Raw genomic sequence first — 15825 nt, forward strand, 5'->3', positions numbered from 1 at the left:
GACGTCAGTTGTCATGACAACCCAGGACGCCTGTCGATTGGCGGCCCGACTGGCGGCTGCGACACGGGAGCGGGCAGGGCGCGACAATCACTACATGTGTCAATCATGTGACACATGTGTCAATCATGTGACACATGTGTCAATCACCGACTCGGTGTGTCCACTAAGATTATTTCTAGTGTTAGTCTTGGGGGTGGTCACGTGATGGGGGGGTGATACATGAACCGGAAGCGGAAGTCATGCTTTGAGTGAAAGCTTGCCCGGTGCCGGTGTGGGTGGTTTGCCAGGACTTGGTGCTGATATGTCGTCCAAGCGGGACTGGGAGACGCTGCTGGCCCTGCGGGACTCTCCCAAGGGGAAGCTGCAGTACAATAGGGAGTGGAGCCCGGAGGAGGTGAGGAGCTGCCCTTCCTCATAGTCCTGTCCCCTGACTACACAACTTACTGTACAGACTTCTGTACTACTCCTTATGATGAGACCTTTACTTCTTAATTATCATTATAGTGTTCTGTACTCATTCGTTTAATATCATATGGACTTTTGTGTCTGTGGGTGAAAACCAGAATGATTTGCAGCGCCCTCTGCAGCTTGGTGTCTTGAGTGTTGTGTTCTCTCTCCCTATATAATGCATTCTGTTCTGCTACACAGATATGTTCTATTTAACACGTGGAACAATTGTTCCACATATTATATTGCATATATCGGTGGATCCCAAACTTTCTCAGTTCAAGGCACCCTTGGGGTCTCCAAAATTTTTTCAAGGCAACCCTAAGCCAAAATAGTTAAGTAATCCCCTGCCTTGCTTACCACGGGCCCTGACTGCAGAGCCGTAACTTAGAATTCTAGCGCCTGGGGCGAGAAAGACAAATGTTTTTCCCCCTAGCCCTCAGTTTTAACCAAATGAACCTAAAATATTCTTAAATTGCGCCCCCTCCTTCAGCGTTGCGCCCTGGGCGATTGCCCCTGTCACACAGCCCTAGTTACGGCCCTGCCTGACTGTGGCACCCCTGTGAGATCACCACGGCACCCCAGGGAGCCACGGCGCACGGTTTGGGAACCACTGGCATATGTATATATTGTATTGTGTGTAAATATATATTTAGATATATTTCTGTATATCATAGCTATATATTCCAGTTATCCGTTCTACCTGATTGAATGTATGTCGGAATGAGGACACTACCCATCCATTCCGGCTGCCGTAATGGAGCCCCGAAGACCTTAACAGTAGTTATGGAGCCACATTTTCCCCGACTGTAATGTAAATTATCCCAATTTGTAAATGGCGCGTTCAATCCAGATTGCCTTATCGGATATCTAGTCACAGCTGGTACTTTGTAAAATACGGCAGGCGGGGAAGCTGCCCTGAGATGTCAACATTTTGTGTACTGAGATTAGTAGAGCTGGTTATTCAGTATTGGCTTTCAAGATATTCTCAGGGGGTCTTGCAGCCAAACAGATAATATTCCAGTAGGTCTTCCAAACAACCTGTCTTTTGTGATCTATTCCTTTGTAATATAATGTAATCAAAAGAAAATAATGAATGTGTTCTTAAATCTAAAGGACCTTATCTCCCCAAGTAGGAGAGACCTTGATTATTATTTTGTTTTTTGTTGTTTAGTATTATGAGAGCTGTGAGCCTTTCCCAGAGACTTATATCTGACAACTGGCTCTCAATATTTCCATAAGCAATCACCTTGCTATTTATTTGGCATCAAAGTCAAGTGTCTCCAATTTTGCATATCAACAAACTTGTTGATCTGTGAAGGGAAGCATAATGCAATCCAATGGATATAGCTTCCCTTCAAATCCCCGTAGATACTATTTCTGAATACTATGTCTTGTGGAATCCTAAGATCACCTCATATATAAAACTTTGTAGTGCACGGTCAGATCACAATCTAGTCATACCAGATCTCTGCCTTGTATTCCATCAATACTGGTGTTTGAAAGAGTCTCTTGTGATGGATCCCATCAATGTGATGGCATATAGAATGAAACCTATTCAACCAACCTCAGGTCCTCCATGGTCACCCATTGGATATATATTCAGGGATCTTTGTAGAAAATTCTGCAATAAGTGGTGAGCTAAGTCCAAGGAGAAATTGGCTAAACTAAAACAAGTAAACCAAGCCAATTGCAAGTCTAATCTGAGCTGCAAAATAAAAGATATTAAAGATAAAATCATTCTCTGCTAGTAGTTTCTTCTGCATCAAAATCCATGAGGAGAGTTCTCACCTTCAGCTCAGAATTAAAGCCTTTGTTTCTAGCAGTATTATGACCTGGAATCTTTCTTTGATGGTTGATGTCCTCACTGTTTTCTGTTCTTTAGCCCAAACCTTATCCATGTCATAATCGTCAGAATCTCTGCCTCTGTTCATGTGGGAGCGGAAGTTTGCAGAATGGACTTCAGAGGAGCATTTTAGGCGGCCATCGGTTATTTGTTCACAAACTCAACATCGCCCAAAGATAGAACATCGACTATACTTGCACATTTATTCCTGCACACAGCACATGTGAAAAGGGAGAATATTTAGGTTTGTGTCACTTTAAAATCAGTGACACTGGTTAAATTTTTGCCGAACACACAGCTGAAATTGCTGTAGCGACAGATCACAGTGACAATTGCAATGTAGTGATCATCATCATTTATTTATATAGCGCTACTAATTCCGCAGCGCTGTACAGAGAACTCACTCACATCAGTCCCTGCCCCATTGGAGCTTACAGTCTAAATTCCCTAATATAGACACACACTCACCCACAGACAGCGAGAGAGACTAGGGTCAATTTTTTTTAATAGCAGCCAATTAACTTACCAGTATGTTTTGGGCTGTGGGAGGAAACCGGAGCACCCGGAGGAAACCCACGCAAACACAGAGAAAACATACAAACTCCACACAGATAAGGCTATGGTCGGGAATCGAACTCATGACCCTAGTGCTGGGAGGCCGAAGTGCTAACCACTGAGCCACTGTGCTGATCGGGACTGATCAAGGAGTTGTCTTTGAATTAGCAGCCTGCCAAGATTTGCATTTGCGAGTGGTTTCCAGGTAAACAATGAAAGTTGGCATCTAGATTTCTGAGTAATCTCACAGAAAAGGGGCTGTTTCATTTCTCATTCATCCTAATAGGGACTGTCACGAACGCCCAGCCTGTCCCAGATACAGCAATCTGAACAGCTGGCAGTAACTGGTGTTACCTTAGTTAATTACAATGAATACACTTTTTCTGCGACAAAGGATTTATTATGGTGTCCTTACGTTCATCAAAACCACTTATTAACGTTTCACACTTAAATCACATACACGTGTAGCATGAGCCTCCCTGGGCGTCGTAAATTCACACAAAGAATCACAGAGTACGCTAGATAAAATGTTTAATCTGAAAAATATTTCCAAGGCTTATTTACAAAAAGGTAATAAACAGACAGACATACAATAGGTTGCACATAAGTTTAAAAAAATAAAATTGCAAATAAAATTAAAGTACTACTTACGAGGTAGTCTTGCTGTGTGTGAGGGAACACAAAGAAGAGTATGGGACATTTCAGTCTTGATAGACCCCTCATGAAATGCACACCTTATTATCTAAGGCAGAAGATTTTAAACCCTTCTTACAGGCTCTTCACCCCCAATTTCAATTAAGTCTGATTCCCAAATTGACAGTCCCCCTCCCCCCCTTCCCTGCCAAGTAAATTATCTATCACTAAGATATATGTTTGGGCACCTCAGAGAATCTCTCACCACTGATCATTTTGCCTGGCTAAGCCTAACTCCTCTACGTACTCAAACTACTCAGAGATCTGCCTCTGGGCCTGGTTACTGTCAAAAGACCATTGACACTTGCCTAGGTCAGACTCAGGTCAGTTAACAAAATATACCTTGGAAGGTTGCATAAAATATTCAGTGTTATACATTATATATTGAACAGAAAATAAGTCATTGAATATACTACATAATCGCCACAGGGACACTGAGGCATGAGGCACATGGTTGGGCACTTTTAATTTACTGGCAAAAGCCAATTTACCCTATAATTTGTTTCTGTTTAATTACACTTTACTACCAATATCAATATGTGTACATCCCAGTGCTGCAAACAGTATCCAATCCAAATTAATAAGTAAAAGTAACATGGCTAGGTTTTGGATGCAATAATGTTTAATGTCACATTACAGCTCACTCTTTGTTTTTGGATTGAAACTTTTTTTTTTCTTCCAGAGGTGAGTGCAATAAACCAGATCGGTATTATCTGCCACTACTGGTACTATTGTTAACTAGGATGGCTCATTGGTAAACTTGACACAAGTGTGTTTTTCATGCAGCGTTTTCAGAGCTGACTGGAAGCGTATTTTCCCTTCTGTATAATATGTCACGTGTGTGACCAAACTTGACACCAATCTGAGTGGTCAGGCCGAGCACATTGTTCTATACATCTGTGGCGATCTTGATTCCCGCCACATGACCAAAGGCAGTGTACACCATAGACCAGGGATTGGCAACCTGATTCACTTTAGGCTCCGCGTGGGCGGTCCTCTTACCTTCAGATGGCAGCACATTACCCTTAATCTCAGTATTAAGTTAAAACTATACAATAAATCAAAAAGACACCTATTTGTAATAACGTAGCGGCAGGTATTTTAAACAAGTATTGCAAGTTATAATAATGTGACAATAAAGCAGGAAGTAGCTGGGACCGCAGGTGAATCTGCCATAGAGGATTAGAACATTTTATGCCAGATTTTCCTTGTTGGCAGCAAAATGTATGATTTTTCCTTCATATACCCACTCCCCATCGTAATATCAGATGTCTAAAATCATCAGGTTTTACATCGCTAACAGAAATAGCTCTTTTTGCTTGTCATTGGATCACAAAATAATATGGAGCTGCATTTTGACTGAGAAGTTGATAATGTTTTTATAGCTCCGAGTGGGCATCCTTTGAGTGGGTAAAGCTATAATTATCCCAGAGTGAGTATGCTATGTGAGACACTGGACCTTCATACACAAGGATTCCTTATTCATAAAACTTAGGTTGTTTCCGTGTCTCTAACATTTCCATATTCTAGAATTCATGAAAAGTAATGTTTGTTCTTTGCTGATCCTTTCAAATTGAAATAAAAAAACGTAAGTTGTTGGTCTAGCAACTTGACTTTGGTGTAGCGCATTATTTTGACTAACTGGTATAATGCCTGCCGAATATTGTTTGTTTTTCTCCTGATCATTCTTTGTGGACATGTTTCCTAGGATGTGCTGGATGTAACCCAGTCCTCTATGTTATCGCAATACTCTGCCTGGGTACTGGATAATCTTTTACAACACACAGAATTGGATGTTGCATCCGTCAAATGCTCCGTGTCCCAAGATGCCAGTCTATCCTCCAAACTTAGTGCACCCGTCATCTCGTTGGCTTCCCCTGTGTCCAATGGCGAAAATGAGCTGGTAAGCTATTCTATATCGGGATTGCAATGCGGGTTGTGTGGTCCTGGAAATATTCTGTTCTCACCGGACTATCTCCTCAGGATCGTCAAATCTCCGAAGAGTCCATTAAGGAGGCAGAATCTTCACTTGATTTGAAGTCAGAAAAAGTGGCAGAAGTGGATGGCATTATTCGGGTGTACGAGGAAGAAAAGCGGACAAAAATGAAGGTATGGTTCCACGATGACCAGTTTGCCTTGTATTTTGTCTTGTCTTTCGCGCCATAATCTTGCCATCTCTTTTCAGGAAGAAGTGCGTGTACGCCTCGATATGACCGATCAGTTCAGCAAGTTGTTTGCTGAGAAGGCCGTAGAGCAGCTGAAACGCTTTGAGGAAATGTTGGAGTTAAAGCAGAGACAAGAAAAGCATCAACTGCAAGAACAATTGGAGAAGGGGTGAGGGAGGAACAGGACTATGTCTGACTCTCCAGTAACCAGCGGTCGGTGCCTAATGCCTTTTGTTTTTGGTGTTTGTTTTTTTTTAGATCTAAGGAGGCCTTGGGACACCAAGAGAAACTAAAGGAGGAACTTCGTCATAGAGCAAAGGTCAGCACCATGTACAGACCAACCATACTCTCATGGCTGATGTTAATCCTCCATTAATGATTTATGTACATGAACAAGGCAAATGAATATTCTTGAGAATGCAGCATATCTCTAGAGAATTGGTAGGTTGTTCTCTTCTGAATATTGGAAGAAAAAAAAAAGCAGGAGAGCGCTAAGCTTAGATGAAATATAAAAATTGAATACTTATATATTCATTTTGCTGAAAACATAAAACATCAATAGCATTACTGGTGGAGTTGGATCAGAGGTCTCCTCTTTACCAATATGGCTCCTCGGTATATAGGGGTATAATAGATACTGCTACCTCCTCTTCTCAGGCTTTGCTCCACTCCTCTGTCAGACTTACGATACTCTCGCACAGGGGGGTAAATTTATCAAGCTGCGGGTTTGAAAAAGTGGAGATGTTGCCTATAGCAACCAATTTTGTTAAAGGACCAATTAATTGACTGACAGAAGGCAGAATGTCATAAAAAATCAAATATACAATTCAACTTTTATTCTAGTTAATTGCTCTAAACACTTCCTCTGATCTGTAACAGTTTTCTTATCCTGCTTTGAAAATAATATAAATAGGTGGACATGTCTATTTGATGCATGTAGAACCTCTAATCAGTCAAAAAGGAAAATAAATGCCCAGCGCTGGTTAGGTATATACCAAGTAAATTACTTGTTTGCACAATTCAAGCAGGATAGTTAAAATAATTGATACACACAAGTGCAGCTAGCCACAAATGATGAGTACTGGTCTCATCAAATAGAACACAAAGTATATCGAACAACAAGTGGCTGCGCTGGTATGTAAAATGTATCAAATTTATTAAAACATGTACAGAGACTAATATAATATAATCATAGATAATTACGTGGGAGGAGCTGAAATATCAGAGCACTACGTATAATACATATGCTTTAAATCTGATTATATGGACACAGAGAGAGCATCCAATTCATCAGCGGTTTCAATATACACAGTCATCAGAGATAAGATAATATAAACGCAATCCAGAGGTGATTCAGATAGTATTTTTCCCTCTTGATAGGGTTGCAGATCTCAGTAGAACAAGATGCAATGCAAGTGTACACAGTCATTAGTGGAAAAAACATCTATTAACTGAAGCTCTCAATTGAGTGCAAAACTAGATCTCATCATCCACATAGGCAGAGTTCCGTACCTTGCTGGAACCAGAATCCACTTGTAAGCTCTCATATATGAAAAAGAGTCCTCCTGTAACGTGTTGTACTATATAACCACGGCCGTGGGATAGAGTCCTCTGTGAATCCAATCACTGCAGTGACTCGTATTGAAAGCGTGCATGCACGGAGGACCCAAACTACAAATGTGTCCAACGGCTCTACCACGTGTACCTGACGCGTTTTTCCGCCCCCCCCAAACTGGACGTTTTCATCGCTGATGAATTAGATGCTCTCTCTGTGTCCATATAATCAGATTTAAAGCATATGTATTATACGTAGTGCTCTGATATTTCAGCTCATCACACGTAATTATCTATGATTATATTTGTCTCTGTACATGTTTTAATAAATTTGATACATTTTACATACCAGCGCAGCCATTTCTCTAATCGGTCAATCTGCCCTTTAAACTGGGTCATACATATTCATATTCGTTGATGATATTGAAAGAGCAGGTCAGATTATCAGACTATATACTCTGTATACCCCAAGGTTGTCTTGCATGCAAATCACAGCCGGTTTTCCATTCATATTTCTTTTATCCGTAATCTATTTTTTGCCCCCTTTTCTCAGCTTCTGACCTTGAAGCTGCGCGAGGCCGAGCAGCAGCGCCAGCAGGAGATGGAGCGTGTCCGTCAAGAAGAAGGTCGAGAGCGGATGCGTAGGTTGTGCGTTCTGCAGCAAGAGGTTCTGCAACTCATCCAGAAGATCGAAGTGGACTACAAGCACCAGGAGACGTTGCGTGTGGACCTCTCCGCGTACAGCCACCGTGGGAACCAGATATGTGGCATTTTATCCAATGTTGTACGCTCCAGTAGTGAGGTAAACTGGTTTTCAATGTCTACTAAACCTGTTATACAAGTTGCCTTACACTGGCTGCTCCCACCAGAGTCTCAGAGCTGGGGGCTATCTTGTAAGTCTTCTTTCCTCGTTTTTCTTTACGAGGGAGGGGCTGTCCTTTTGGGCTAAGCCAAAGATGGATTTACCATAAGTACAAAAATACCATTTTTGGAACCATACGTGATGCGGTTTGTTCCCAAGTAGGTCTAAAATGGCCTAAGTGGCCATCACAATTGCAACTCAACTTAAATATTTTGGGAATTTTAGTTACCTTGTGGAGAAATTTAGTTACCTTGTTTAGCTGTTTTTCCTCCATAATGACTATAGGAATATGTAGTTGATCACTGAGCAGCATCATTTTATTTAGTTGAGTTTTCTCGATCTTTGATCTCCAGAGAATACATCCCACAGCCATATGTAATTTTTTTTTATAAAATACTTGTTTTTGCTCTTATATATTATGTGCTATTCATATTGGTAGCATTTGCATGTTTGTTGTCTACCTGATATCATTCTTTAGAATGTTCGATTGATCATTCCTGTGTTACATTAATCCCCAGTAGAATATGGCTTTTTGGGGTCCTGTTAGTTTTGCAAAAGGTTTAACATGACCTATGGAGAAATATTGAATCTGATCTGGGTTCTGTGTTCCCCTCAGAGAGGTTTCCCCACCCAGGATGATGTGGTCATTGGTGAGCACTCGGTGCAGGAGATGCGGATGTTGGTCAGTGCCATGGAAAAGGAGGTGGCTGCCGCAGAGATTAGGCGGAAAGCCGAAGAAGAAGAAGCCGTTGTTAAGAAGCAATTAGAAGAAAAACGACAACAGCAAGCAAAAGCTCAGGCCCCGGCCCCAATTCAGGATCAGAAGCAGGTGACGGAAGGAGGTAAATTGCCATATCTCTACCCCTGTATAACGAATTGCAAACTTCAGTATAGTGTTTGTTAGTTGGGTTCACAAATTGTCTTTGTGACACATGAACCCTTCTCTTTTCAGGCCTCCAGGAAAGAGCTGCAAAGAGCACAATGGAGAAATACCGAAAGCTGCAGAAGAACTCTGAGGAGTGTCTCAACTCCTTTAGTCAACTCAGCCAAGACCCTCAGGTACCTGAAGTCTTCATATTTCTGCTGGTATCCAACCAGGGTCTTGTTCCTCGTCACCTGACACTCTTGTCATCTTTTCCAGATGAAAAAGATCAAGACTGACCTCCAAAAAGCGGTCACAATCCCAGTCAGCCAAATATCGACAATAGCAGGTGAGTTTTTGGAATGTGTCTAATATCTGGCGTTCCTCTGCTGTCACGAGATCTCGTCCAAGGTTCTCGGAACTCGGAATGTTACAGCTTCACATAAAAAGTACCACGGTCACAGGTCAAGTAATAATAACGTGGTTCTAACCACTCTCATGTCCCACAGATGATCTGCTGATCAAATATTGTCTTCATATCAATAGGTTCTCAGTTGAAAGAAATATTTCACAAGATCAATAATTTGTTGCTGGGAAAACAAATGATATCAGGGGGTCGTCCAGTTTCGGTATCTCTGCATCCCCAGGGCTTGGACTTTGTATGTTATAAGTTGGCTGAAAAGTTTGTGGTAAGTCTGGCAAAAAAAATATTTTGACACCAAAGAGGATTGCAGTGGTTGTGCTGATAGTGGTACCGCCCTGTCCAAATACAGATCTCCCCTCCCCTCCCCCCACTATGCACCTACAGGATAAGCTGTATATTTATTGACTATTTATCATTTAGTATTCTGCCTTCTCACTAGTTGCCAGTGGGGGATTGGCAAGAAGGATTTTTAGTTGTTTGAACCTCCAGTGCTAAGGAAGAGTGAAAATCGTTCTTGGCACTTTTGAGGTATATGTGTAAGGCAAGTCCCGGGTTAATATCTGTGGTGCTGCTAATTGTATGCTGTTACCTTTTCTTTTTTCTTTTTTTTTTGTTGATACTCTGTCTTGTTAAATCACTTGGGGGGGGGTCCAGTCTGTTCTCTCTTGGGACTGGTTAAGGACTACGCCCCCTTTTCTTTGGGACTGCTACCGGCTGTGTCTCTTATGTCTAGCAAGTCCACACTATGGCTTTGAGTCACAGCAAACAAAAGGACAAAATCACTGTAGAGTACATAGCCCTAGTACTGTTCTATCGGGGTCCAGAGCTCCTGGCTGACCAGCACTTCCAGTGGTGTCTGACCTGTTATCTTGGGGTCCACATAATGAGCTTCTACTTGGCATACCTATGCAAAGGGTTGCAATCATGACAGTCCTTGTAAAGATGCTTCTGTGCATTTAAAGGTGGACTGGGTGCAGTTTTTGCTTGGTTAATTGGAACTTTGTAATGAAAAACACTTGGTTTATTATTCTTTTCTCCTACAGAAACAAGGGGAGGAGGAAGTAGCTTCTCATCATGAAGCTGCCTTTCCCATTGCAGTGGTGGCTTCTGGGATATGGGAGCTGCACCCCAAAGTAGGTGACCTCTTCCTCGCTCACCTGTATAAGAAGTGTCCTTATGCTGTGCCCTTCTACCCAGGCTTTAAGGAAGGAACCCCTATGGAAGAATATCAGAGGTAAGGTACCGTGGTCTAGACCCAATGCTATGTAATGTGCATGCTGCTAAGTGTCATTTTCTTAGTTGTTAATCTGTGAGACCCGTGCAGTCAAGGTGTTTAAGTTTACATCTCTTTAGAGGGGTCAGTCTGCCCTGGTATTAATTTTGAGCTTACTCTCAGGTTTATTTTACTTAAAAACAAACAAAAACACATATGTTATAAAGTAGAAAGGAGAGTAAAGCAAATAAGTAAGATATACTTATTTAACTGCCGGATGCTGTTTTTGAGGTTGAGATCCTAGTGAAACCCTGTTCCTGATTCCTACCCACCCTGTGTGTGTGTGTGTGTGTGTGTGTGTGTGTGTGTGTGGAGTGCTTGCTGCTATTTTTGGTGTATTCCTTTTCTGCTTATTATCATGACAGATAAGGGTAAATCTGGCAGTGTCAAAGTTTGTCTGTTCAAAATGTTCTGCTAATCTTCCGGTGCGACAGACTGCCCGGGATGCGCACTGTGCAATGTGTAGCCGGGGTGCGGGAGCAGGGGATCTCCTCCATGTCAGCGGGGGAGCTGGCGTGCGCATCTTCCCTGGCCCAATCGGTCTATTTACTTGCACAGCTCATTACCTGGCAGGCAGAGGCACAGACAGCGCCTGTACACTCCGCCGCAGGTTCCACTCTGTCTACTGCAGCAGAGGGAGTTGCTAGCCCAGTTTTGACGGTTATTATGGGTATGACACCCCAGATCCCCCCTCCCTTCCCCAGGGCCAAGCAGGCTAAATTTTCCGATTCTCTGTTTTCGGTCTCGGGCTCTGAGGGCTGCTCCAAGGAAGAAGGGGAGCTAGTAGAGGATTCTGACTCCACACAGTGGTGTGATTTTGAGGACAGAAACCAAGGGGTACAGGACCTAGTGTTAGCTGTACATCAGGCCTTGGACTTGGGGAAATCAGAGGAGCAGAACAGCTCAGTTCAGGGTCTTTTTAAACAGTTCTTCTCAACCTCTCTTCCTTGCGATCCTCAGAAACGAAGGGATTCCAAGAAGGGTCGCAGATTTTATTCGAATCTATTCCTGTTTTGGAAACAGGATGGGTCATTTCGGCCAATCTTAAGCCTCAAGGTACTCAACCAGCATTTGCGGGTGGACAAGTTCTGGATGGAACCGGTCCACTCCGTTAACAATGGGCTGGAAGCCCGGGAGTTTGTGTCGATAGACATCAGATGCCTATCTGCATGTCCCCATTTGGGAGGGGCATCAGTTTCCCCTTCGGTTAATGGTTGGGAGGGACCATTTTCAGTTCAGTGCGCTTACCTTTGGTCTGTCAACAGCGCCCCGTCTGTTCACAAAGATAATGTCTGTCATGGCTGCTCGCCTGCGAGCGAACATAATCCCTTATTTGGACGATCTTCCTATCAAGGCTCCTGCAAAGAACGGTCTGGATCAACATCGTTTGACCATTCGGATTCTGGTACAACACGGGTGGGTAATAAATTACCCGAAGTCCCAGATTGTTCCGTCTCAGAGGATGGTGGTCTTGGGCTTTCTCATGGACACCACTCAACAGAAGGTTTTTTTTCTACCAGAAAACAAGGCTTCTGCAATCAGGACATCTATGCAGAGACCCATTCGGTCTCCTCGGCCTTCCATATTGATGGGCATAATGCTCCTGGGTCAGATGGTCTCCTCATTCGAGCTCCCCCTCCCCTTATGGCCGGTTTCATTTGCGTGTCTTCCAGTGGGACCTCTTATGCCAATGGTTGGGATCTACCTTCCATCTTGACTCCCAGTGTTTTCAGTTGTCCAGGACAGCCCGTCTCTCCCTCTAGTGGTGGGTCAGTCTTTCGTTCCATGGTCCTGGGTCTTGGTAACCATGGACGCCAGTTTGAAGGGTCAAAGGCATTACCAGCACTTGCTAGAATGGTAGAGAAGTACCTACTGTGTATATCAATTGATGTAATTGCAGTATTAATAACATTATTTATTCAAAAAAGGGTAAAAAACATGCATATAGATATTGCAAATGCACAGATGCTTAACATCTAATATAAAAGTCCGATCTATTCAACTAGCCAGTTATCCATGGTAAATATATCCATGTTAATTCCAGACTTCAAGTAATTCTAATTGATCCGGATACTGAAAGAGAGATTTATATCTAAGTTCTAATAATTGCAGTCAGTTAATGGTTCTTTCAAGTGGCCAAAATATCATACCAGATTTCCAAGTAGTTTGAATGAATTCGGAAATGAAAGACTTGTACCAAAAGTGTATAGCGGCATGCCTAATAAAGGACCATAATGATATTATAAGATTTATATTGATTATATTAACATGATCTCCATATTTTATAGGAATTGTTCAAATATATGAAAAACATATTACCCAATTGAGTAAATATTTAATTACAATGTTGTATCTGGTTGTGGATATAAATGGTAAACAAATGTTCACCCAAAATTGGTTATAGTTACATGGAACTAAATATAATTCATTTTGGTAAATCTTGGTGACGTATATCAATTTGATGGAAATATGTATATTTTGTCTGGTTATAGAATAAAAACAGGAACATATGTTCGGAAATACAATAACTTATATTAAAATAAAATGTGTGTTCTTTTTAATAACTATGCCTGGTCTTAATATGAAGAAGTAAACACAAAGAGAGTTGTTGTTAACCCGGGTGATCAGCAGGGAGATTCACCCACTAGGAACAATCTCCTACAGTACTTGGTGTTCCCTAGTCCTTACGGGCTAGGTACTGGTCAAGCCCACCCAGTATCGCTTCCTAATTCAAGACGGGTTTGGGCCTTCACTGGGTGGTATGACGGTAGAGGACTGAAACCTAAAACCTTACATACCTACTTTAGGCTATTACATACAACTCTGTACATCAAAATCGATGTTCATACCATCGGGGGTCAGTGTTTTCAACTCATAAATCCACTTTAGTTCTTCTCTGTTAATCCTTTTCATGAAATTGCCTCCTCTCCAATCTCTTTCCAACTTTTTGATCCCCATGAACTTGAGGTATGATGGATTGTTGTTGTGTTGGAGTTTGAAATGTTGAGAGACACTGTGAGTCTCTAAACCTTTTTTTATATTTCTGACATGTTCAGCCACGTGAGTGCCAAAAGATCTTATAGTACAGCCAACATACTGCTGTGGACATGAGCATTTCAAAAGGTAGACTACATCTTTGGCATCACATGTAATGAAATCTCCAATGATGAAATTCCGCCCTGTCTTAACTGAACGGAATGTTGTGTTAGGTTTGGTGCTTTTGTTTATACTTGTTTTGCATGATTGGCATCTGCAACAATAGAAAAATCCAATAGGTGAAGTAGTTAGAGTAGTTTGGTGCACCGTATGGGGAACAAAATGATTATGTACCAATGTCTTAAGGTTTGGGGCCTTACTGAAGACTATATCTGGTCTGCTTGGTAGAATCGATCTCAAATCTCTGTCTTGTAAAAGAATGTTCCAATGTTTCCTAAGTATGTTTCTGACTTTAAAGGAACAATTGTTGTAGTCTGTAATAAAGTATATTGTATTTGTTGGTTGAGAATCTGATTGCTTTGATGCTAAGGATAGTAATTCAAATCTGTCTTTCTTCCTTGCTTTAGCTACAGCTGATTCTACACTGGTAAGTGGGTATTGTTTTTCCAAAAATTGATTCCTTAGTTTTGGTTCCTGTATTTCAAAGTTAATGTGTTGTGAACAGTTGCTCCTTAGCCTAGTAAATTGGCCATAAGGGATGTTAAGAAGTCAGTCGGAATGGTGGTTACTGGAGGCGTGAATCTAACTATTCACATCCAATGGTTTTTTTATAGGTTTTAGTTTCTATCTAGATCTAAGAATTCAATTGATTTTTTTACTGTATTTCCTGGTGAACTGTAGGTTATATGGATTCTGATATAGGTATGTGGTAAATTCAATGAGGGAGGACTCATCCCCTTTCCATATCATAATGATGTCATCAATATATCTTTGCCAGAGGACCAGATTTGCTTCCCTAGCGGGGTGGGACCAGATGTAGTCGTCCCCCCATTTGCTCATGAACAGATTCGCGTAGCTGGGAGCAAATCTGGTGTCCATGGCAGTTCCTCTGATCTATAGAAAGTGATGGTTAAAACAAAAAGAATTGTGTTAGTATAAACAATATACTTTCTACAATGAACTGTGCTTGTAGTGGTTCTAGAACTGGGTCCCGAGATAGAAAATACATAATGCTATCCAATCCTTCAAGTGATCTATCACCGTGTACAGTGAGGTTACGTCACTGGTAATAAGACAATATTTCTTTAAGAATATTCAAAATGTGTGTAGTATATTGTAAATGAGATGTTTGACATATTTCTGCAGAAAAGAATCAATGTATTGTGAAAGATTAGAGGAAATAGATGTTATTGGTCTCCCTGGTGGTTTTTCTGTATTTTTCTGTACCTTCGGTAAATAGAACACTGGTATGGTGGGGTGTTGAGTATGAATAAAATCAAACTGACTTGAGCAATATACCTTGGTCTAACCTTTCTTCAGATGGTCTCGTAAGAGCATCTGATATTGCATAGTGGGGTCCGATGTCAGAGTGATGTATGTGTCCTTGTCTCCCAGTATATTGTTGGCTTCGATAATATAGTCTTGTTTGTCCAGTAAGACTATGCCACCCCCCTTATCGTCTGGTTTGATAATCGGGTCCTGTTTGGACTGTAAATCCTTCGGTGCCAGTGCTTCGGCTCTTAAGTTTAGTTTGAATGGTTGTTTATTGGTGTTGAGTTGTTCAATGTCTTCCATGACTATCTTTTCAAATGCTTGAATCATGGGGCCTTTGAAGTAAGTTTGTTTGAAATTGGATGGGAGTCTAATTTGGTATTGAAACATTCAGGTGATGATCTGTCTTTTTGTGCTGGTTGTTTTAGGTAATATTTTTTTTTTAGAGTTGGCTTTATAGTAAAGTTATGAAAGTCTAAATTGGTGTCTAATTTGTTTTGTTTGTTGCTTGGGGCAAATGATGACTCAAGCAACAATTGACCATTCGGATTCTAATTGTTTACTACATTCCCATGATTTAGCGAGTATTTCAACGGTGGCTCTGGGGGGCCATCCGGTAATGTTGGCTGCGCCGAACTGGCCCAGGAGAGTTTGGTACGCCAACATTTTTCTGCTCGCAGGCGAACCGAGTTTGGCCTCTTCCTCTGAGACCCGAT

At 41.6% G+C, this 15825-nt stretch overlaps 1 protein-coding gene across 1 annotated transcript in view; it reads left to right on the forward strand.

Annotated features, from left to right (window-relative positions):
• The first annotated feature begins 207 nt into the window (after window positions 1-207).
• The window catches only part of GLE1 (GLE1 RNA export mediator), a 30257-nt gene continuing 14639 nt past the window's right edge, over window positions 208-15825 (forward strand). Inside the window, exons 1-11 of the mRNA XM_075185127.1 lie at window positions 208-394; window positions 5250-5444; window positions 5525-5650; window positions 5727-5875; window positions 5965-6025; window positions 7814-8062; window positions 8739-8964; window positions 9075-9181; window positions 9264-9333; window positions 9531-9673; window positions 10452-10642. Coding sequence (XP_075041228.1) covers window positions 302-394; window positions 5250-5444; window positions 5525-5650; window positions 5727-5875; window positions 5965-6025; window positions 7814-8062; window positions 8739-8964; window positions 9075-9181; window positions 9264-9333; window positions 9531-9673; window positions 10452-10642 — 1610 coding nt within the window. The 5' untranslated portion in view covers window positions 208-301. The remainder of the gene's footprint in view (window positions 395-5249; window positions 5445-5524; window positions 5651-5726; window positions 5876-5964; window positions 6026-7813; window positions 8063-8738; window positions 8965-9074; window positions 9182-9263; window positions 9334-9530; window positions 9674-10451; window positions 10643-15825) is intronic.

The sequence above is a fragment of the Mixophyes fleayi genome, chromosome 9 (assembly GCF_038048845.1).
Source record: "Mixophyes fleayi isolate aMixFle1 chromosome 9, aMixFle1.hap1, whole genome shotgun sequence".
Classification (NCBI taxonomy): domain Eukaryota; kingdom Metazoa; phylum Chordata; class Amphibia; order Anura; family Limnodynastidae; genus Mixophyes; species Mixophyes fleayi.